This window comes from Engystomops pustulosus, unplaced genomic scaffold, assembly GCF_040894005.1.
Source record: "Engystomops pustulosus unplaced genomic scaffold, aEngPut4.maternal MAT_SCAFFOLD_100, whole genome shotgun sequence".
In the NCBI taxonomy this organism is placed as follows: Eukaryota; Metazoa; Chordata; class Amphibia; order Anura; family Leptodactylidae; genus Engystomops; species Engystomops pustulosus.
Window position 1 is genome coordinate 152,810 of NW_027284984.1, and position 20,428 is coordinate 173,237.

Sequence of the window (20,428 nt, forward strand, 5' to 3'; positions counted from 1 at the left end):
GTCCTCATAGTGACGGGTCCTCTACCCCTGTGTCAGCTGTGGTGTCCTCATAGTGACGGGTCCTCTACCCCTGTGTCAGCTGTGGAGTCCTCATAGTGACAGGTCCTCTACCCCTGTGTCAGCTGTGGTGTCCTCATAGTGACAGGTCCTCTACCCCTGTGTCAGCTGTGGTGTCCTCATAGTGACGGGTCCTCTACCCCTGTGTCAGCTGTGGGGTCCTCATAGTGACGGGTCCTCTACCCCTGTGTCAGCTGTGGTGTCCTCATAGTGACGGGTCCTCTACCCCTGTGTCAGCTGTGGTGTCCTCTACCCCTGTGTCAGCTGTGGGGTCCTCATAGTGACGGGTCCTCTACCCCTGTGTCAGCTGTGGTGTCCTCATAGTGACGGGTCCTCTACCCCTGTGTCAGCTGTGGTGTCCTCATAGTGACAGGTCCTCTACCCCTGTGTCAGCTGTGGTGTCCTCATAGTGACAGGTCCTCTACCCCTGTGTCAGCTGTGGTGTCCTCATAGTGACGGGTCCTCTACCCCTGTGTCAGCTGTGGTGTCCTCATAGTGACGGGTCCTCTACCCCTGTGTCAGCTGTGGTGTCCTCATAGTGACAGGTCCTCTACCCCTGTGTCAGCTGTGGTGTCCTCATAGTGACGGGTCCTCTACCCCTGTGTCAGCTGTGGTGTCCTCATAGTGACGGGTCCTCTACCCCTGTGTCAGTTGTGGTGTCCTCATAGTGACGGGTCCTCTACCCCTGTGTCAGCTGTGGTGTCCTCATAGTGACGGGTCCTCTACCCCTGTGTCAGCTGTGGGGTCCTCATAGTGACAGGTCCTCTACCCCTGTGTTAGCTGTGGGGTCCTCATAGTGACGGGTCCTCTACCCCTGTGTCAGCTGTGGTGTCCTCATAGTGACGGGTCCTCTACCCCTGTGTCAGCTGTGGTGTCCTCATAGTGACGGGTCCTCTACCCCTGTGTCAGCTGTGGTGTCCTCTACCCCTGTGTCAGCTGTGGTGTCCTCATAGTGACGGGTCCTCTACCCCTGTGTCAGCTGTGGTGTCCTCATAGTGACAGGTCCTCTACCCCTGTGTCAGCTGTGGTGTCCTCATAGTGACGGGTCCTCTACCCCTGTGTCAGCTGTGGTGTCCTCATAGTGACAGGTCCTCTACCCCTGTGTCAGCTGTGGTGTCCTCATAGTGACGGGTCCTCTACCCCTGTGTCAGCTGTGGTGTCCTCATAGTGACGGGTCCTCTACCCCTGTGTCAGCTGTGGTGTCCTCATAGTGACGGGTCCTCTACCCCTGTGTCAGCTGTGGTGACCTCATAGTGACAGGTCCTCTACCCCTGTGTCAGCTGTGGTGTCCTCATAGTGACGGGTCCTCTACCCCTGTGTCAGCTGTGGTGTCCTCATAGTGACAGGTCCTCTACCCCTGTGTCAGCTGTGGTGTCCTCATAGTGACGGGTCCTCTACCCCTGTGTCAGCTGTGGTGTCCTCATAGTGACGGGTCCTCTACCCCTGTGTCAGTTGTGGTGTCCTCATAGTGACGGGTCCTCTACCCCTGTGTCAGCTGTGGGGTCCTCATAGTGACGGGTCCTCTACCCCTGTGTCAGCTGTGGGGTCCTCATAGTGACGGGTCCTCTACCCCTGTGTCAGCTGTGGGGTCCTCATAGTGACGGGTCCTCTACCCCTGTGTCAGCTGTGGTGTCCTCATAGTGACGGGTCCTCTACCCCTGTGTCAGCTGTGGGGTCCTCATAGTGACAGGTCCTCTACCCCTGTGTCAGCTGTGGGGTCCTCATAGTGACGGGTCCTCTACCCCTGTGTCAGCTGTGGGGTCCTCATAGTGACAGGTCCTCTACCCCTGTGTCAGCTGTGGGGTCCTCATAGTGACGGGTCCTCTACCCCTGTGTCAGTTTTTTTTTCTTTTTGGGGCAATTTACCTCCCTGGTTCTTGTCACTTCTGGTTCCTCGTGTCAGTGTGTCACTGCTTGTGTTTTTCCTCCTTGTTTTGCAGCCCAAAGAGTCGCCTGATTCAGCTGAAGAAAGAGAAGTTGGAGTACGTCCCACGAGAGCACGAATACGGCCTCATGCCAGCACCCATACACATAGGTAAGTGCCCACTATAACAGTCCTGCAGCTGCAGAGCCTGGGGTGGAGGGCATGGGGGGGGAGCGTCTGATCCCAGGGTGGAGGGCATGTGGGTCGATGGAGCTGCAGAGGCCAGGGGTGGAGGGCATGGGCGGGGGTGGAGCATCTAAGCCTGGGGTGGAGGGCATGGGGGTCGATGGAGCTGCAGAGGCCAGGGGTGGAGGGCATGGGCGGGGGGGGAGCGTCTGATCCCAGGGTGGAGGGCATGTGGGTCGATGGAGCTGCAGAGGCCAGGGGTGGAGGGCATGGGCGGGGGGGGGAGCGTCTGATCCCAGGGTGGAGGGCATGTGGGTCGATGGAGCTGCAGAGCCTGGGGTGGTGAGCAATGTGGGGGATAAAGCCCCTGGCTCCGGGGGTGGTGATCTGTGGTGCATTGCTCGGTCTTCCTGCTCGTGGCTCTGTTACTCTCGCAGCGCCTCGCTGTGCTCCCCTGGCTCCGGGGTGGTGATGTGTGGTGCATTGCTCGGTCTTCCTGCTCGTGGCTCTGTTACTCTCGCAGCGCCTCGCTGTGCTCCCCTGGCTCCGGGGGTGGTGATGTGTGGTGCATTGCTCGGTCTTCCTGCTCGTGGCTCTGTTACTCTCGCAGCGCCTCGCTGTGCGCTCCCCTGGCTCCGGGGTGGTGATCTGTGGTGCATTGCTCGGTCTTCCTGCTCGTGGCTCTGTTACTCTCGCAGCGCCTCGCTGTGCGCTCCCCTGGCTCCGGGGTGGTGATCTGTGGTGCATTGCTCGGTCTTCCTGCTCGTGGCTCTGTTACTCTCGCAGCGCCTCGCTGTGCTCCCCTGGCTCCGGGGGTGGTGATGTGTGGTGCATTGCTCGGTCTTCCTGCTCGTGGCTCTGTTACTCTCGCAGCGCCTCGCTGTGCGCTCCCCTGGCTCCGGGGTGGTGATCTGTGGTGCATTGCTCGGTCTTCCTGCTCGTGGCTCTGTTACTCTCGCAGCGCCTCGCTGTGCGCTCCCCTGGCTCCGGGGTGGTGATCTGTGGTGCATTGCTCGGTCTTCCTGCTCGTGGCTCTGTTACTCTCGCAGCGCCTCGCTGTGCTCCCCTGGCTCCGGGGGTGGTGATGTGTGGTGCATTGCTCGGTCTTCCTGCTCGTGGCTCTGTTACTCTCGCAGCGCCTCGCTGTGCGCTCCCCTGGCTCCGGGGTGGTGATCTGTGGTGCATTGCTCGGTCTTCCTGCTCGTGGCTCTGTTACTCTCGCAGCGCCTCGCTGTGCTCCCCTGGCTCCGGGGGTGGTGATGTGTGGTGCATTGCTCGGTCTTCCTGCTCGTGGCTCTGTTACTCTCGCAGCGCCTCGCTGTGCGCTCCCCTGGCTCCGGGGTGGTGATCTGTGGTGCATTGCTCGGTCTTCCTGCTCGTGGCTCTGTTACTCTCGAAGCGCCTCGCTGTGCGCTCCCCTGGCTCCGGGGGTAGTGATGTGTGGTGCATTGCTCGGCCTTCCTGCTCGTGGCTCTGTTACTCTCGCAGCGCCTCGCTGTGCGCTCCCCTGGCTCCGGGGTGGTGATGTGTGGTGCATTGCTCGGCCTTCCTGCTCGTGGCTCTGTTACTCTCGCAGCGCCTCGCTGTGTGCTCCCCTGGCTCCGGGGGTGGTGATCTGTGGTGCATTGCTCGGTCTTCCTGCTCGTGGCTCTGTTACTCTCGCAGCGCCTCGCTGTGCGCTCCCCTGGCTCCGGGGTGGTGATCTGTGGTGCATTGCTCGGCCTTCCTGCTCGTGGCTCTGTTACTCTCGCAGCGCCTCACTGTGCGCTCCCCTGGCTCCGGGGTGGTGATGTGTGGTGCATTGCTCGGCCTTCCTGCTCGTGGCTCTGTTACTCTCGCAGTGCCTCGCTGTGCGCTCCCCTGGCTCCGGGGTGGTGATCTGTGGTGCATTGCTCGGTCTTCCTGCTCGTGGCTCTGTTACTCTCGCAGCGCCTCGCTGTGCGCTCCCCTGGCTCCGGGGTGGTGATATTTGGTGCATTGCTCGGCCTTCCTGCTCGTGGCCCTGTTACTCTTGCAGCGCCTCGCTGTGCGCTCCCCTGGCTCCGGGGTGGTGATCTGTGGTGCATTGCTCGGCCTTCCTGCTCGTGGCTCTGTTACTCTCGCAGCGCCTCGCTGTGCGCTCCCCTGGCTCCGGGGTGGTGATCTGTGGTGCATTGCTCGGCCTTCCTGCTCGTGGCTCTGTTACTCTCGCAGCGCCTCGCTGTGCTCCCCTGGCTCCGGGGGTGGTGATGTGTGGTGCATTGCTCGGTCTTCCTGCTCGTGGCTCTGTTACTCTCGCAGCGCCTCGCTGTGCGCTCCCCTGGCTCCGGGGTGGTGATGTGTGGTGCATTGCTCGGTCTTCCTGCTCGTGGCTCTGTTACTCTTGCAGCGCCTCGCTGTGCGCTCCCCTGGCTCCGGGGGTGGTGATGTGTGGTGCATTGCTCGGTCTTCCTGCTCATGGGTCTGTTACTCTCGCAGCGCCTCGTTGTGCTCCCCTGGCTCCGGGGGTGGTGATGTGTGGTGCATTGCTCGGTCTTCCTGCTCGTGGCTCTGTTACTCTCGCAGCGCCTCGCTGTGCGCTCCCCTGGCTCCGGGGGTGGTGATCTGTGGTGCATTGCTCGGTCTTCCTGCTCGTGGCTCTGTTACTCTCGCAGCACCTCGCTGTGCGCTCCCCTGGCTCCGGGGTGGTGATCTGTGGTGCATTGCTCGGCCTTCCTGCTCGTGGCTCTGTTACTCTCGCAGCGCCTCGCTGTGCGCTCCCCTGGCTCCGGGGGTGGGGATGTGTGGTGCATTGCTCGGTCTTCCTGCTCGTGGCTCTGTTACTCTTGCAGCGCCTCGCTGTGCGCTCCCCTGGCTCCGGGGGTGGGGATGTGTGGTGCATTGCTCGGTCTTCCTGCTCGTGGCTCTGTTACTCTTGCAGCGCCTCGCTGTGCGCTCCCCTGGCTCCGGGGGTGGTGATGTGTGGTGCATTGCTCGGTCTTCCTGCTCATGGGTCTGTTACTCTCGCAGCGCCTCGTTGTGCTCCCCTGGCTCCGGGGGTGGTGATCTGTGGTGCATTGCTCGGTCTTCCTGCTCGTGGCTCTGTTACTCTCGCAGCGCCTCGCTGTGCTCCCCTGGCTCCGGGGTGGTGATGTGTGGTGCATTGCTCGGTCTTCCTGCTCGTGGCTCTGTTACTCTCGCAGCACCTCGCTGTGCGCTCCCCTGGCTCCGGGGGTGGTGATCTGTGGTGCATTGCTCGGTCTTCCTGCTCGTGGCTCTGTTACTCTCGCAGTGCCTCGCTGTGCGCTCCCCTGGCTCCGGGGTGGTGATCTGTGGTGCATTGCTCTGCCTTCCTGCTCATGGGTCTGTTACTCTCGCAGTGCCTCGCTGTGCGCTCCCCTGGCTCCGGGGTGGTGATCTGTGGTGCATTGCTCGGCCTTCCTGCTCGTGGCTCTGTTACTCTCGCAGCGCCTCGCTGTGCGCTCCCCTGGCTCCGGGGTGGTGATGTGTGGTGCATTGCTCGGCCTTCCTGCTCGTGGCTCTGTTACTCTCGCAGCTCCTCGCTGTGCGCTCCCCTGGCTCCGGGGGTGGTGATGTGTGGTGCATTGCTCGGCCTTCCTGCTCGTGGCTCTGTTACTCTCGCAGTGCCTCGCTGTGCGCTCCCCTGGCTCCGGGGTGGTGATCTGTGGTGCATTGCTCGGACTTCCTGCTCGTGGCTCTGTTACTCTCGCAGCACCTCGCTGTGTGCTCCCCTGGCTCCGGGGTGGTGATCTGTGGTGCATTGCTCGGTCTTCCTGCTCGTGGCTCTGTTACTCTCGCAGCGCCTCGCTGTGCGCTCCCCTGGCTCCGGGGGTGGTGATCTGTGGTGCATTGCTCGGCCTTCCTGCTCGTGGCTCTGTTACTCTCGCAGTGCCTCGCTGTGCGCTCCCCTGGCTCCGGGGTGGTGATCTGTGGTGCATTGCTCGGCCTTCCTGCTCGTGGCTCTGTTACTCTCGCAGCGCCTCGCTGTGCGCTCCCCTGGCTCCGGGGGTGGGGATGTGTGGTGCATTGCTCGGCCTTCCTGCTCGTGGCTCTGTTACTCTCGCAGCGCCTCGCTGTGCGCTCCCCTGGCCTGCCGCCACCGCTGGTGAATGAGCCCATTGTCTCACTCTGTGAAGTCATCGTAGAAAATGTCGATTCCCAGCAGATTGAGGTTTTCCTGGAACCTGCCTTGAGCTGAGACGTCTCGACTGAGGGCAAAGTAGAGGTCACTGGGAAGCGAAATGTTTCCTCCTCCCACATGCACAGGCCATGATGACACTGATCACGGGGGTCCCCAGCTTCTCAGGGGGTGCTGGGGGAGCACTTGGATATGATGGATTTATCTTGTGTGTTTCAGGAAAGTATCTGCGGCACAAGCGCAATGACTTCCAGCTGCCGTACGACATCCTGTGGCAGTGGAAGCATAATCAGGTAGGTACAGGGTGAGGGGACTGTCCACAGACCCCGATGGGGATGTCCCTCTTCTCACATCTCCCATGTTCTATCTTGTAGTTGTACAAAAAGCCAGACGTCCCGCTGTACAAGAAAATCCGCTCCAGTAAGTGTGACGCCCCCTCCCTCCTCCAGTCTTTAGGATTCCTGTGTGATGATAATCTGATGATTTGTTTCCTGGTAGACGTCTACGTGGATGTGAAGCCGCTGTCTGGATACGAGGCCACCACCTGTAACTGTAAGAAGCCGGGAATCACCCTGGAGAAGGGCTGTGCCGAGGACTGTCTGAACCGGTGGGTGCCCGTCATGACCTGGGCTCTGGGTGTCATCAGCCTCACCAGGGCCGCTAATTACATGTCATCCTCTGCTTCCCTCATAGGATGATCTTTGCAGAGTGTTCTCCCAACACGTGTCCATGTGGAGAGCAGTGCAGCAACCAGAGAATCCAGAGACACGAGTGGGTGCAGTGCCTGGAGCGCTTCCGGGCCGAGGGCAAGGGATGGGGCATCCGCACCAAGGAGCCGCTAAAGTCCTCACAGTTCATCATCGAGTACCTGGGCGAGGTGGTGAGCGAGCAGGAGTTCAGGTATGCCGACTCCTCAGGAACAAGCTCTTTGCATTATGGGTAAATGATGGGAGTAGTGGTAACCCTATAATTGAACTCATTCTAAGGAACCGGATGATTGAGCAGTATCATAACCACAGCGACCATTACTGCCTCAGTCTGGACAGCGGTATGGTCATTGACAGTTACCGCATGGGGAACGAGGCGCGCTTCATCAACCACAGCTGTGACCCCAACTGTGAGATGCAGAAGTGGTGAGTGTGGTAGGTGCTCCTGCCCGGCGTGTAGGCCGTGTGCAGGAAATAACACATTATTCATCGGCAGGTCTGTGAATGGCGTCTACCGGATAGGACTATATGCCCTGAAGGACATGCCTGCCGGGACCGAACTAACCTACGACTACAACTTCCACTCCTTCAACATGGAGAAGCAGGTGAGCGATTAGAGTGAGAGCTCCTGGGGTCAGTATTGCAGAACACATGGAGGATTTTATCTTTTTGTTTATTTTGTGCAGCAACTCTGTAAGTGTGGTTTTGAGCAGTGTCGTGGGATCATTGGTGGGAAGAGTCAGAGGATGAACGGAGTGACCAATAAAGCTGGACACTTGTCTTCTCATCGGAGACCCGGGCGATCCAAGGAAAAAAGGAAATCTAAGCATCGGCTGAAGAAGAGGGTGAGTGTGTGGCGCACAGTCTCCATGGGGGGGTCTGGAGGATACGCACAATGACACCATTTCTTTTCTGCAGAGGGGTCACCTGAGTGAGGACCGCAGTGACAATGTCAGTAACCGTCTCAGCCCACAGCTCCACATGAAGCCCATGTCCAACCGAGAAAGGTGAGGAAGCCAACTCTTCCACCTCCAACGTTCCCTCCCTCGCCATATCAGGGCAGTGTCCCAGCTCTCCCCCTATCAGCATGTTGACACCCCGGTTTTCCCCCTGTCATCATGGCAATGCTCCATCTCTCCCCTTTCATAGTGTTTACTTCTTAGCCCTCCCCCTGTCATCATAGCAATGTCACTGCTCTCCCCCTGTCATCATGGCGCCACTCCACATCTCCCCCCTTCATCGTGTCAACTTCCCGGCTCTCCCCCTATCATCGCGGTGACCTCCCTGCTCCCCCCTGTCATCACGGTGACCTCCCTGCTCCCCCCTATCATCGCGGTGACCTCCCTGCTCTCCCCCTATCATCGCGGTGACCTCCCTGCTCTCCCCCTATCATCACTGTGACCTCCCTGCTCCCTCCTATTATCAGGACGCGTCCCAGCTCTCTGTCTATCATAACTGGTTGGATTCCCCCCTAATGTCACGGTGTCATGTCTGTTTCTATTTTCAGGAATTTTGTGTTGAAGCATCATGTTTTTTTGGTGAGGAACTGGGAGAAGACACGGCGGAGACACGAGGAGGTGAAGGATGACCTGAGTGCATCGTCGCTGTACAGCCGCTGGAGCAGCGTGTGCCGGGATGATGGGAACATTAAGTCTGGTGAGGCTGGAGACAATGTACGGCCTGGTCCTGCCTTCAGTCCATGTCCTGTAGTCCCTGTTCTTACCTCTTGTTTTGCAGACGTCTTTATGACCCAGTTCGCTGCTCTACAAACATCCCGCTCAGTGCGCACCCGGAGGTTAGCGGCTGCTGAGGAGAATATCGAGGTGGCCCGGGCCGCCCGGCTGGCCCAGATATTTAAGGAGATATGTGATGGGATTATCTACGCGAAAGGTGGATATTATCACTACACACAGAACATGTGTACATGCACGTTATACATAGATCACCCACGCTGTACATACAGCCACTGATCACCCCTCTTCATACTCCTCACACAGATTCTATGAGCCGAAGCATCGCCGCTCCACTGCTCAGTCTGCCGCCCAAGAAAAAGTAAGAGCCAGAGGACAATGTTACCTGCACAGATGGTGGGATACTCATGTTGGCGGGGTGTCACAGGGCAGTCTTACAGCGCTCACTCTCTCCATTTCAGGAACCCGTACTATTACGAGAAGGTTGGTGACCCTTTAGATTTGCTGACGATTGATAAGCAGATTCTGAGTGGATACTACAAGAGAGTGGAAGCCTTTGACACAGACATGCTGAAAGTCTTCCGTAACGCTGAGGTAAGTGGCTGCACCACTCTCCGCCTTAACTGGCAGAACTCCAGACAATTACATCTTTCTTTTGCTTTTTAGAAATATCATGGAAGGAAGTCAGCGATTGGTAGAGATGTCTGTCGCCTCCGGAAGGCTTATTACAGCGCTCGTCATGAGTCTGCCGCACAGATCGATGAGATCATGGGGGAGACTGCGAGTGAAGCAGACAGCAGCGAGGCCTCCATGTACGACAAAGATGGAGGCCATGAGAAGGATGACGACATCATCCGCTGTATCTGTGGCCTCTACAAAGATGAAGGCCTGATGATTCAGTGTGAGAAGTGTATGGTGAGTTTACAAGGGCCGGAGCGCGCATATGAGGATGACATAGGAGGCTGAGGGCGGACGTATGGGGACGAAACAGGAGTACAGATGACGGGAGCAGCACAGGTCTCTCGTTGGTTGGGGGGTACAGATGACTGGAGCAGCACAGGTCTCGTTGGTTGGGGGGTACAGATGACGGGAGCAGCACAGGTCTCGTTGGTTGGGGGTACAGATGACGGGAGCAGCACAGGTCTCGTTGGTTGGGGGTACAGATGACGGGAGCAGCACAGGTCTCGTTGGTTGGGGGTACAGATGACTGGAGCAGCACAGGTCTCGTTGGTTGGGGGTACAGATGACTGGAGCAGCACAGGTCTCGTTGGTTGGGGGTACAGATGACGGGAGCAGCACAGGTCTCATTGGTTGGGGGTACAGATGACTGGGGCAGCACAGGTCTCGTTGGTTGGGGGTACAGATGACGGGAGCAGCACAGGTCTCTCGTTGGTTGGGGGTACAGATGACTGGGGCAGCACAGGTCTCTCGTTGGTTGGGGGTACAGATGACTGGAGCAGCACAGGTCTCTCGTTGGTTGGGGGGTACAGATGACTGGAGCAGCACAGGTCTCTCGTTGGTCGGGGGGTACAGATGACTGGAGCAGCACAGGTCTCTCGTTGGTTGGGGGGTACAGATGACTGGAGCAGCACAGGTCTCTCGTTGGTTGGGGGGTACAGATGACTGGAGCAGCACAGATCTCGTTGGTTGGGGGGTACAGATGACTGGGGCAGCACAGATCTCGTTGGTTGGGGGGTACAGATGACTGGGGCAGCACAGATCTCTCGTTGGTTGGGGGGTACAGATGACTGGGGCAGCACAGGTCTCTCGTTGGTTGGGGGGTACAGATGACTGGGGCAGCACAGGTCTCTCGTTGGTTGGGGGGTACAGATGACGGGAGCAGCACAGGTCTCTCGTTGGTCGGGAGTACAGATGACTGGAGCAGCACAGGTCTCTCGTTGGTTGGGGGGTACAGATGACTGGAGCAGCACAGATCTCTCGTTGGTTGGGGAGTACAGATGACGGGAGCAGCACGGGTCTCGTTGGTTGGGGGGTACAGATGACTGGGGCAGCACAGGTCTCTCGTTGGTCGGGAGTACAGATGACTGGAGCAGCACAGGTCTCTCGTTGGTTGGGGGTACAGATGACGGGAGCAGCACAGGTCTCGTTGGTTGGGGGTACAGATGACTGGAGCAGCACAGATCTCTCGTTGGTTGGGGGGTACAGATGACTGGGGCAGCACAGGTCTCGTTGGTTGGGGGGTACAGATGACTGGAGCAGCACAGATCTCTCGTTGGTTGGGGGTACAGATGACTGGAGCAGCACAGGTCTCTCGTTGGTTGGGGGGTACAGATGACGGGAGCAGCACAGGTCTCGTTGGTTGGGGGTACAGATGACTGGAGCAGCACAGATCTCTCGTTGGTTGGGGGTACAGATGACTGGAGCAGCACAGGTCTCTCGTTGGTTGGGGGTACAGATGACGGGAGCAGCACAGATCTCTCGTTGGTTGGGGGGTACAGATGACTGGAGCAGCACAGACCTCTCGTTGGTTGGGGGTACAGATGACTGGAGCAGCACAGGTCTCGTTGGTTGGGGGGTACAGATGACTGGAGCAGCACAGATCTCTCGTTGGTTGGGGGTACAGATGACTGGAGCAGCACAGGTCTCTCGTTGGTTGGGGGGTACAGATGACTGGAGCAGCACAGGTCTCGTTGGTTGGGGGGTACAGATGACTGGAGCAGCACAGATCTCTCGTTGGTTGGGGGTACAGATGACTGGAGCAGCACAGGTCTCTCGTTGGTTGGGGGGTACAGATGACTGGGGCAGCACAGGTCTCGTTGGTTGGGGGGTACAGATGACTGGAGCAGCACAGGTCTCTCGTTGGTTGGGGGGTACAGATGACTGGAGCAGCACAGACCTCTCGATGGTTGGGGGTACAGATGACTGGAGCAGCACAGGTCTCGTTGGTTGGGGGGTACAGATGACTGGAGCAGCACAGGTCTCGTTGGTTGGGAGTACAGATGACGGGAGCAGCACAGATCTCTCGTTGGTTGGGGGGTACAGATGACTGGAGCAGCACAGGTCTCGTTGGTTGGGGGGTACAGATGACTGGGGCAGCACAGGTCTCGTTGGTTGGGGGTACAGATGACTGGAGCAGCACAGGTCTCTCGTTGGTTGGGGGTACAGATGACTGGAGCAGCACAGGTCTCGTTGGTTGGGGGTACAGATGACTGGGGCAGCACAGGTCTCGTTGGTTGGGGGTACAGATGACGGGAGCAGCACAGGTCTCGTTGGTTGGGGGTACAGATGACTGGAGCAGCACAGGTCTCTCGTTGGTTGGGGGTACAGATGACGGGAGCAGCACAGGTCTCGTTGGTTGGGGGTACAGATGACTGGAGCAGCACAGGTCTCTCGTTGGTTGGGGGTACAGATGACTGGGGCAGCACAGGTCTCGTTGGTTGGGGGTACAGATGACTGGAGCAGCACAGGTCTCTCGTTGGTTGGGGGTACAGATGACTGGAGCAGCACAGATCTCTCGTTGGTTGGGGGTACAGATGACTGGAGCAGCACAGATCTCTCGTTGGTTGGGGGGTACAGATGACTGGAGCAGCACAGATCTCTCGTTGGTTGGGGGGTACAGATGACGGGAGCAGCACAGGTCTCTCGTTGGTTGGGGGTACAGATGACTGGAGCAGCACAGGTCTCGTTGGTTGGGGGTACAGATGACGGGAGCAGCACAGGTCTCGTTGGTTGGGGGGTACAGATGACTGGAGCAGCACAGACCTCTCGTTGGTTGGAGGGGCAGCACAGGTCTCTTGTGTGGATCTCCCTTGCCCCTAGTGATGGTTTCTGTCCGGCAGGTGTGGCAGCATTGTGACTGCATGGGGGTGACTTCTGATGTGGAGCACTACCTGTGCGAGCATTGTGACCCCCGTCCCGTGGATCGGGTGAGTGACGACCTTTACACTGTGTTTTTCTGCTGTTGTGGGTAACCCATATCCTCTCTCTAATTTTGTGATGTTTAATTGCAGGAAGTTCCCATGATCCCTTGCCCCCACTATGCTCAGCCAGGATTCATCTACTTCATCTGCCTCCTGCGAGATGAACTCCTCCTGCGACAAGGTACCAGACATAAGAGAGGAGTAACCATAGAGGTACAAGTGTGTGCAGTCCGCTAATGAGCCTCTGTCTGTCAGGTGACTGCGTCTATCTCATGCGAGACAGTCGTCGTACCCCAGATGGACAGCCCGTCAGACAGTCCTACCGCCTGCTGTCACACATTAACCGGGACAAGCTGGATATCTTCCGGATAGAGAAGCTGTGGAAGAATGAGAAGTACGGCCTTGTGCCTGAGCCTGCGCTGTGCTGTGCCCGAGCCTGCGCTGCATCCTCTATGACTGACGTCTCTTCTCTCCACAGGGGCGAGCGCTTTGCCTTTGGTCACCATTACTTTCGACCACATGAAACCCATCACTCTCCGTCCCGCAAGTTCTACCACAATGAGCTTTTCCGTGTGCCCCTGTACGAGATTATCCCTCTGGAGGCTGTGGTGGGCACATGCGCTGTGCTTGACTTGTATACATACTGTAAAGGTAAGGAAGGGGCTGAGCCCAGAGCGCCCCCATCGCAACACCCACTAGTCATTACCTGCCCCTTGTCTTTATTACAGGACGCCCAAAAGGAGTCAAGGAGCAGGATGTTTACATCTGTGACTATCGGCTGGATAAATCTGCTCACTTGTTCTACAAAATCCATCGCAATCGTTTCCCTGTCTGCACCAAGACTTACGCCTTCGATCACTTCCCCAAGAAGCTGACGCCAAAAAGGGATTTCTCAGTGAGTGTTCCCCAGTCCTGCGAGCGCCCTAGTCCCCAGTGCTGAGACTCCACATGTGACTGATGCGTTTCCCTTCTTATTTTCAGCCTCATTATGTGCCAGATAACTACAAGCGTAATGGGGGCAGGTGAGAGCGTGGTACATGCTGCAGACTTCATGGGGTAAGACCAGGACGACTTCTCATAATTCACTGCTCTCCTCACAGATCATCGTGGAAGTCTGAGCGACCCAAATCATCAGGCGGAGATCTACACACAGAGGAGCCCATGCCCGCCATGGAGGACCTCATGGTGAGCAATGAGACCCCTGCACCAGAGATACTACCCCCCACCCAGGCTGAAGTGATTGAGAGCAGCACAGTAGAGGCCAGTGACCGCCCGCTGCGCCTCTGCTCCCCTCAAGAACATCGGCAAGCCAAGAGAGACAAGCTCAACCGTATACTTCTCCAACTCCTGGAGAAGCTGCCAGGAAAGAATGGTGAGTGCATCTGCCCCCTTCACCTCCCATCACGTAGTGGGGTGCACTTCTGATATCTGCTCTCTGTCCTCTTCAGCCATCGATGTTACTTATCTCCTGGAGGAAGGTCCATGTCGGAAGCTGAGGCGCCGAACTCTTAACCTCCCCGAGTGCATCTTCAGAAAGTGACCTGAGACTGTGCTGGGGAGATGGAGGCAGCGGACCCTACCGATCTCCCCGTGTGCAGACTGATGTCACTGATGGTTTCTCTCCAGGGACTGCTCTGCTACCTTCCTTGTCTCATTACAGCAGAGGCCCCATTACACTAAATACCCATCATCCTCTGCTTTGCCCTGGAGTCCTCCCGCAGAGCATTGAATGTAATGTATGGAGAGCAGCAGACCTATGGCGGCTTCTGTTTGCGTGTTTACATAAACGGTTGGCTGATGACTTGACCCTTGGGCAGGACGTGGGCTGAATCTATGACACCGCGCCCTCCTCTGGTTACCATCCGGTACTGCAAGAGGCGGGAGACAACAGGCACTTTACCCACACGTCCTCCAAGCTGCAGCCATGGTCAAGAGGCACTTTACCCAGCGGGACAGGAGCCGTGCACTCCCACACTAACCTCCCGGGGCCGGGGGTTGTAAATAAAGCAAAGCTTAACAATCGTTTCCTTACAAAGAATGAAGGAGACGTTGTGTGAATAATAAGGTGCCAAGTTCCATGGGTGTAAAGCAATACGATGCGTAGCCGCGCCCGGCCGGGGCACACAAAATCATTTCAGTAAAAATAATATTTTATTAAAAAAGAAAAAAGGCCAGAGATGTGTTTTGCATATTTTCTTATGTCAGCGCGGGCGGCTCCCAGCAGCAGACGAGGGCGACAATCACAGGCCGGCCGGAGAAGAGCGCGCTGGATTTTGTGTGTGCGTTGCTTGTGTTCGCTTCTTTTCCTACTCGTGTAGACGTCACTTCTGGTTGTTTTCTAATAATTCTCGATGGTTTTTAGAAGCACTACACCCAGGCGCCAGCCAGGCCGCTCCACCTGCGCAGGCTCGCAACGGGCTCTGTAATTTGCTGCTAATTTGTTTCATTTTTACAAGGAGACGTATAAGAACATAGTGGATTGTTTGGATGTTATCTCTGTACACAATGTATTACCGATTCTAGCAATGGATGTAACCTGCAGTCGTCTCAGTCCCTGAGAGTCTAGTATTAAATGCAAACCAATCCCTCGTTCTGCTACTTCTCACTCGTCTTTATTCTTGTGTTTTCCTCCACATCGTGGGGCATGAAGTGTATACCCTAAGGGCACAGAGGTGGTGATAAAGATTATTCAACCCCCCCCCCTCCCCACACACACCCCCATAGTGACTGCTGCAGGAAAGTAGAGCGCCTCCTGCTGTTACCCCGGCTCCTGGACACAAGTCCATCCCATGGTCACCGCTCCCTTTAGTGAGGAAGCTTTTCCGATGCAGGATTGACTCCATCTTGCTCTCTACACATGGCTGAGCCCAGACCATAAGCTCGAGACATAGCGCTACTAGGCCGAAATCTTCCTTATTCCATGGATCAGAATCTCAGAGGTTTTGTGGGGTTTTTAAACCATTTTTTTGTGCTGTGTGTCTTACATTTTGGATATGGAGAGGCTGAGGATCTGCATAAAAGCTGTTTCACTCCGTTGTTTATCGCTCTGTGCAGTTATTAAATTTACCCAGCAAGACCAGGCATGGCTATGTGCATCAGCCAGAGCAGCACAGGAGCCCCCCTGATGCCCTGGATTACTTTATCAGCTCAGATTGAGAGCACGGTACGGGCCCGCCTGTCCTCTAAGGAGGGAGTCACCGATTAGGACATGGTTATGCATTGTCATTGCGTTTATACGGACTGGTTTACTATACTAAGCACTGATCACTGGTGAGGAGATGCAATACAAGTGCCAGGGGTGGGCCGAGGGTGACCAGCATCTGTGTCTTGCATTATTTAAATAAGATTACGGGTGTATCAATTTCATTGGTTCTACTCAATCGTTATGAGTTCTCACCCATCTCCTCAGCTGTCTGCATGGGAATAGACATGATCTGGTGTGTGCTGCTCTGGAGGTGACTAGAGTGATATCACGTAGTAATGTACGAGTGGGAAATCCATAGCTCATTCTTTATTTTTGTGAATCTCCGGTTGACAGCGGTTACTGACTTGATGGCGGCATCCGAGCCACGCTCCGTATTACAGGCAGTTCACTAATACAGATAACACTATGACAGGGGCCACGCCCAGCATCTCCACGACGTGATAGCATATATATGACAGTCTCTAGGATATATAATCTATATGTATAGTACATCTCTCCCAGTCACACTCTAGGGCGGCGTTCATCCAGTCTTCAGAACGGAGCGCCGCGTCCAAAACACACAATGACACGTGTCATCAGCGGCCCCGCCACCAGTCACTGGAAATCACCTCCCGACAAGAGGACAACAAGATGCCAAGAAGATATCAGACACTTGTACATGGAAGTGGCCGAAGTCATAGAATCAACGATGTATATCCGACTGGTACCAAACCAGCATCATTCCCCCGACGACACTGAATCCAGTCCTCGTCCACTGTACCCAGGAGCTGCAGAACATCGCCCTTCTTAAAGCTTAGCTGTGCCTCGCCTGAAGCGGAGTGATCGCAGATAGCACGAAGAGACCTGTGAAAGACAAAACCCCCGTGTGGTTATTTACCATCCACATCCCCCCCCTTCCCCTCCCGAGACGTGAGACATACCTCTGGGGTCTGATCTGCTGCCTCTGCCTCGATTCTACTTCCTTGTGTTCCAGGATTTCTGGTCTCATCGCAGTTTCCTGCTTCCTAATCAGGTTCCAGACACTGACATTTGGGGGAAGCCAACTGGAGGGACGTCTGTAGGATGGAAAAATCTGCATCATACTTGAGGAAATAATGGACTGAGCAAAGCAAACGATAGCTCACCCCTGGTGAAGAGGTGGTCGGAGACCCAGCCCTCACAGGGGATACAATATTGTTACTCATCACAGTAAAAAGTATCAATATTTTGTAAACCAGCCAACCACCACGACCAGAATAGAAAGCTGTTCCCTCTTGAGGGACGACCTTCTAATGTAGCATCGACCTCCATTCTCTTCCCCCTACCTGGATTTTGAATTTCTTGCTTCCATTTCTGGACCATGAGTGGAACCTGCTCCAAAGAGTTGTCCGAGCCAGGTGGCCTTCTCGTGGTTGTTTGGAGGTTGTGCTTTGGTGATGGGAGTCTCTATCTGCTCTGGTCCGTCACCATAGGATGTCCCATCTGAGGCTGCGGAGGATAGCGCTGCATTGTCCACTCCCGGACCATAGGATGTCCCATCTGAGGCTGCGGAGGATAGCGCTGCATTGTCCACTCCCGGATTATCTTCCTCTGTGTCCACCGGTGGTTGCTCGTTCTCATAGGCCGTATTCTGGGCAGCTCCTGTGTTGGTTATCGTATCTCTAAGTCTTTGCTGTGGACAATCTGTGGCTTTTGAGGCTGATGCTTTTTGGCTCAGTTCCCTATCTGTAGAACCCCAGCTTGTCAGTTTCTTAAGAGTAGAAAACGTAACCGATTCCTTGCTTGTAGGAATGTAGATACGGGAGGCTTGGCTCAGATGATTCCACCAGGTGCTAGTGACTTCTCTGCTAGGAATTTGATCAGAGGAGGTTTTTGTGTCACAAGCTGCAATGCTTTCTGTGGTCTCAGAAGAAACGTGTACAGAATGGTCAGACATGTCTCCAGGGGAAGTCTGCAGGTCTGGCTGTGACCCATCTCGAAAGCATTTGTCTCCAGGACTATCCATCGATTTTCCTTTAATAGGAGATTGGGCCTTGTTCTCTGTATTCCATGTAAGGTTGTGTGTGATCCAGCCCCCTAAGTCCAGTATGGTCTGTAGGGAAGGCACTGCCCAATGCTCGGCCACATGTGCAGGACTGTGCACTCTCTGAGGAGTCGGCAGATCTTGTAGTGAAAGATGATGATGTTCAAACAGAAGGTCGGTGTGAAAGGTGAGCGCAGACAGGGGCTGTAAACTCAGGAGCAATTCATCCCGCAGCTCAGGCTGCAACGTTGCTGCCAATGGCAGGAACCCCGATGGAAGGTAAAAGATGGAAAGCTGATCTGTAAGCGGGAAATACAAGAGAAGATGGGGCTAAGTGCCTCTGTAGTGTATGCTGCTGCCCTACAGGGCCCACAAGTCAGGGTCCTCCAATACAGTCATGGCAGCAGAGCCACATAGAGATGAGCAGGGCCACTTACTGTAAATCTGATGAAGATGCAGAACCCAAACATCCAGCTGCTTCATGCTAGAAAAAGAGGAGGAGACGTGACCTTAGATGCAGCCAATGATCATGACCAGCACAGCTGGTATCTCGCCAGGGACCCCCCTTACTGTGTACTCACTTTAAGAGACCGAAGATGAAGGCATTGAATTTCCTCTGAGAGTCTCGTAGTTGTGTTAGGCGATTGACTTTACTAAATAGTAGCTGCATGTTCTCTAGGCCTGAGCAGAAAATGAAGAGATAATATACTGGATTATTATATAGTCAGGACCACCATGAACCCACCAGAAGAGAATCCCCAACTTACCATGGAACTTCATGGAAGCTTCCACCAGACTCCATGGGCTCAGCCTCCTCCGACCCACAATCACATCTTTCTGATAGGGCTTTAGGCCATTGGCAAGGAGAGAGTACAGGGAAGGGCACAAGTGATTCAGGACCAGGTAGCCCAATACTGGGCTCAGTCTGCTATCCCCAAGTTGTGCCTACAAAAGAAATTGTGAAAAGTCTGGATCTCGGTAATACCGCAGTGAAACCACTAACATCCAACTTGCTTGGTACACCACCCTGCACCTGTCCGCCATCCGAGTCTTATGCCATGTGGTAACGTCCGCAGCCAAAGCACTTCCCTAACCTTGTGCTGACCTGGAGTGCACTGCAGTATCAGGCGCAAATTATCACAAAGATCCTGGACAGGACTGGGACCAGCTCACAATTTACTCATTTCTTCAACTCGTAGATTTTCCGGTCGGATTTTAGTCTAAATTCTGACTCCCCCCACCCCCCCCCCAATCAGGAACTGGTGCCTCAGCGATAAGGATGAAGATTATGCATGAAGGCACCCGATTTCCACAACACCGGACCATGAGTCCCCCCAACCATGTGATATGGGACAATAGCAGCAATTACATAGGTGTCGCTGAACATCGCAGAACATGTCTGGAAATCCAGAAACTTCAGAACCTCACCTGGTACCAATCACCAGCAACTTCACAAATAACATGTTCCACCAGGAGAAGAAAAGATCGGGTTCATCTATGGAAAGCATAAAGTATCTGCATCTCCCCATCCTTACGGAATCTTGTCACAATCCCAGGAAAGGAAAAACCCAGGTGATACTAATACTTCCACATGGATAACACTAATTAGGAGAGATTGTTAACCCCTTATCCTGTGGCAATGGTTGCTCCAGGATGAAGCTCTGTCCTCTGGGACAATCCTCAGGGAGGACCTCTCACCTTCTGCACTTGGTTCCTGCTTGTGTTGAAGTGAGAGATGATCTTCTCCACAGAAGAGCCGACGGCAATGAGGAGACCTAGAAGCACAAGACGGTAAGAGGCGAGGGCCAGAAAGTCCCTGCTAGGAGGGAGGAGGAGGCTCCCGTCTACCGTCCGTAGGGGAAGAGGAGGAGGAGGCTCCCGTCTACCGTCCGTAGGGGAAGAGGAGGAGGAGGCTCCCGTCTACCGTCCGTAGGGGAAGAGGAGGAGGAGGCTCCCGTCTACCGTCCGTAGGGGAAGAGGAGGAGGAGGCTCCCGTCTACCGTCCGTAGGGGAAGAGGAGGAGGAGGCTCCCGTCTACCGTCCGTAGGGGAAGAGGAGGAGGAGGCTCCCGTCTACCGTCCGTAGGGGAAGAGGAGGAGGAGGCTCCCGTCTACCGTCCGTAGGGGAAGAGGAGGAGGAGGCTCCCGTCTACCGTCCGTAGGGGAAGAGGAGGAGGAGGCTCCCGTCTACCGTCCGTAGGGGAAGAGGAGGAGGAGGCTCCCGTCTACCGTCCGTAGGGGAAGAGGAGGAGGAGGCTCCCGTCTACCGTCCGTAGGGGAAGAGGAGGAGGAGGCTCCCGTCTACCGTCCGTAGGGGAAGAGGAGGAGGAGGCTCCCGTCTACCGTCCGTAGGGGAAGAGGAGGAGGAGGCTCCCGTCTACCGTCCGTAGGGGAAGAGGAGGAGGAGGCTCCCGTCTACCGTCCGTAGGGGAAGAGGAGGAGGAGGCTCCCGTCTACCGTCCGTAGGGGAAGAGGAGGAGGAGGCTCCCGTCTACCGTCCGTAGGGGAAGAGGAGGAGGAGGCTCCCGTCTACCGTCCGTAGGGGAAGAGGAGGAGGAGGCTCCCGTCTACCGTCCGTAGGGGAAGAGGAGGAGGAGGCTCCCGTCTACCGTCCGTAGGGGAAGAGGAGGAGGAGGCTCCCGTCTACCGTCCGTAGGGGAAGAGGAGGAGGAGGCTCCCGTCTACCGTCCGTAGGGGAAGAGGAGGAGGAGGCTCCTGT

The 20,428-nt window shown here is 56.1% G+C and overlaps 2 protein-coding genes across 6 annotated transcripts in view; one reads left to right on the plus strand and one right to left on the minus strand.

Annotated features, from left to right (window-relative positions):
• ASH1L (ASH1 like histone lysine methyltransferase) overlaps positions 1–15,095 on the plus strand; it is a 57,605-nt gene extending 42,510 nt beyond the window's left edge. For all 4 annotated transcript variants that reach the window (XM_072131610.1, XM_072131608.1, XM_072131609.1 and 1 more), the window contains exons 7-28: positions 1,998–2,092; positions 6,444–6,517; positions 6,599–6,644; positions 6,723–6,831; positions 6,918–7,124; positions 7,211–7,357; positions 7,428–7,536; positions 7,618–7,776; positions 7,850–7,938; positions 8,439–8,587; positions 8,669–8,821; positions 8,929–8,983; positions 9,084–9,216; positions 9,289–9,537; positions 12,423–12,509; positions 12,594–12,684; positions 12,759–12,897; positions 12,982–13,154; positions 13,232–13,398; positions 13,485–13,525; positions 13,604–13,875; positions 13,952–15,095. In XM_072131610.1, the coding sequence (XP_071987711.1) occupies positions 1,998–2,092; positions 6,444–6,517; positions 6,599–6,644; positions 6,723–6,831; positions 6,918–7,124; positions 7,211–7,357; positions 7,428–7,536; positions 7,618–7,776; positions 7,850–7,938; positions 8,439–8,587; positions 8,669–8,821; positions 8,929–8,983; positions 9,084–9,216; positions 9,289–9,537; positions 12,423–12,509; positions 12,594–12,684; positions 12,759–12,897; positions 12,982–13,154; positions 13,232–13,398; positions 13,485–13,525; positions 13,604–13,875; positions 13,952–14,043 (2,836 nt within the window). In that variant the 3' untranslated portion in view covers positions 14,044–15,095. The remainder of the gene's footprint in view (positions 1–1,997; positions 2,093–6,443; positions 6,518–6,598; positions 6,645–6,722; positions 6,832–6,917; positions 7,125–7,210; positions 7,358–7,427; positions 7,537–7,617; positions 7,777–7,849; positions 7,939–8,438; positions 8,588–8,668; positions 8,822–8,928; positions 8,984–9,083; positions 9,217–9,288; positions 9,538–12,422; positions 12,510–12,593; positions 12,685–12,758; positions 12,898–12,981; positions 13,155–13,231; positions 13,399–13,484; positions 13,526–13,603; positions 13,876–13,951) is intronic.
• Positions 15,096–15,986: 891 nt separating this feature from the next.
• The window catches only part of RUSC1 (RUN and SH3 domain containing 1), a 41,036-nt gene continuing 36,594 nt past the window's right edge, over positions 15,987–20,428 (minus strand). For both annotated transcript variants that reach the window (XM_072131613.1, XM_072131612.1), the window contains 7 exons: positions 19,409–19,485; positions 18,478–18,655; positions 18,292–18,391; positions 18,148–18,194; positions 17,013–18,009; positions 16,629–16,763; positions 15,987–16,551 (listed from right to left, as the gene is read on the minus strand). In XM_072131613.1, the coding sequence (XP_071987714.1) occupies positions 16,383–16,551; positions 16,629–16,763; positions 17,013–18,009; positions 18,148–18,194; positions 18,292–18,391; positions 18,478–18,655; positions 19,409–19,485 (1,703 nt within the window). In that variant the 3' untranslated portion in view covers positions 15,987–16,382. The remainder of the gene's footprint in view (positions 16,552–16,628; positions 16,764–17,012; positions 18,010–18,147; positions 18,195–18,291; positions 18,392–18,477; positions 18,656–19,408; positions 19,486–20,428) is intronic.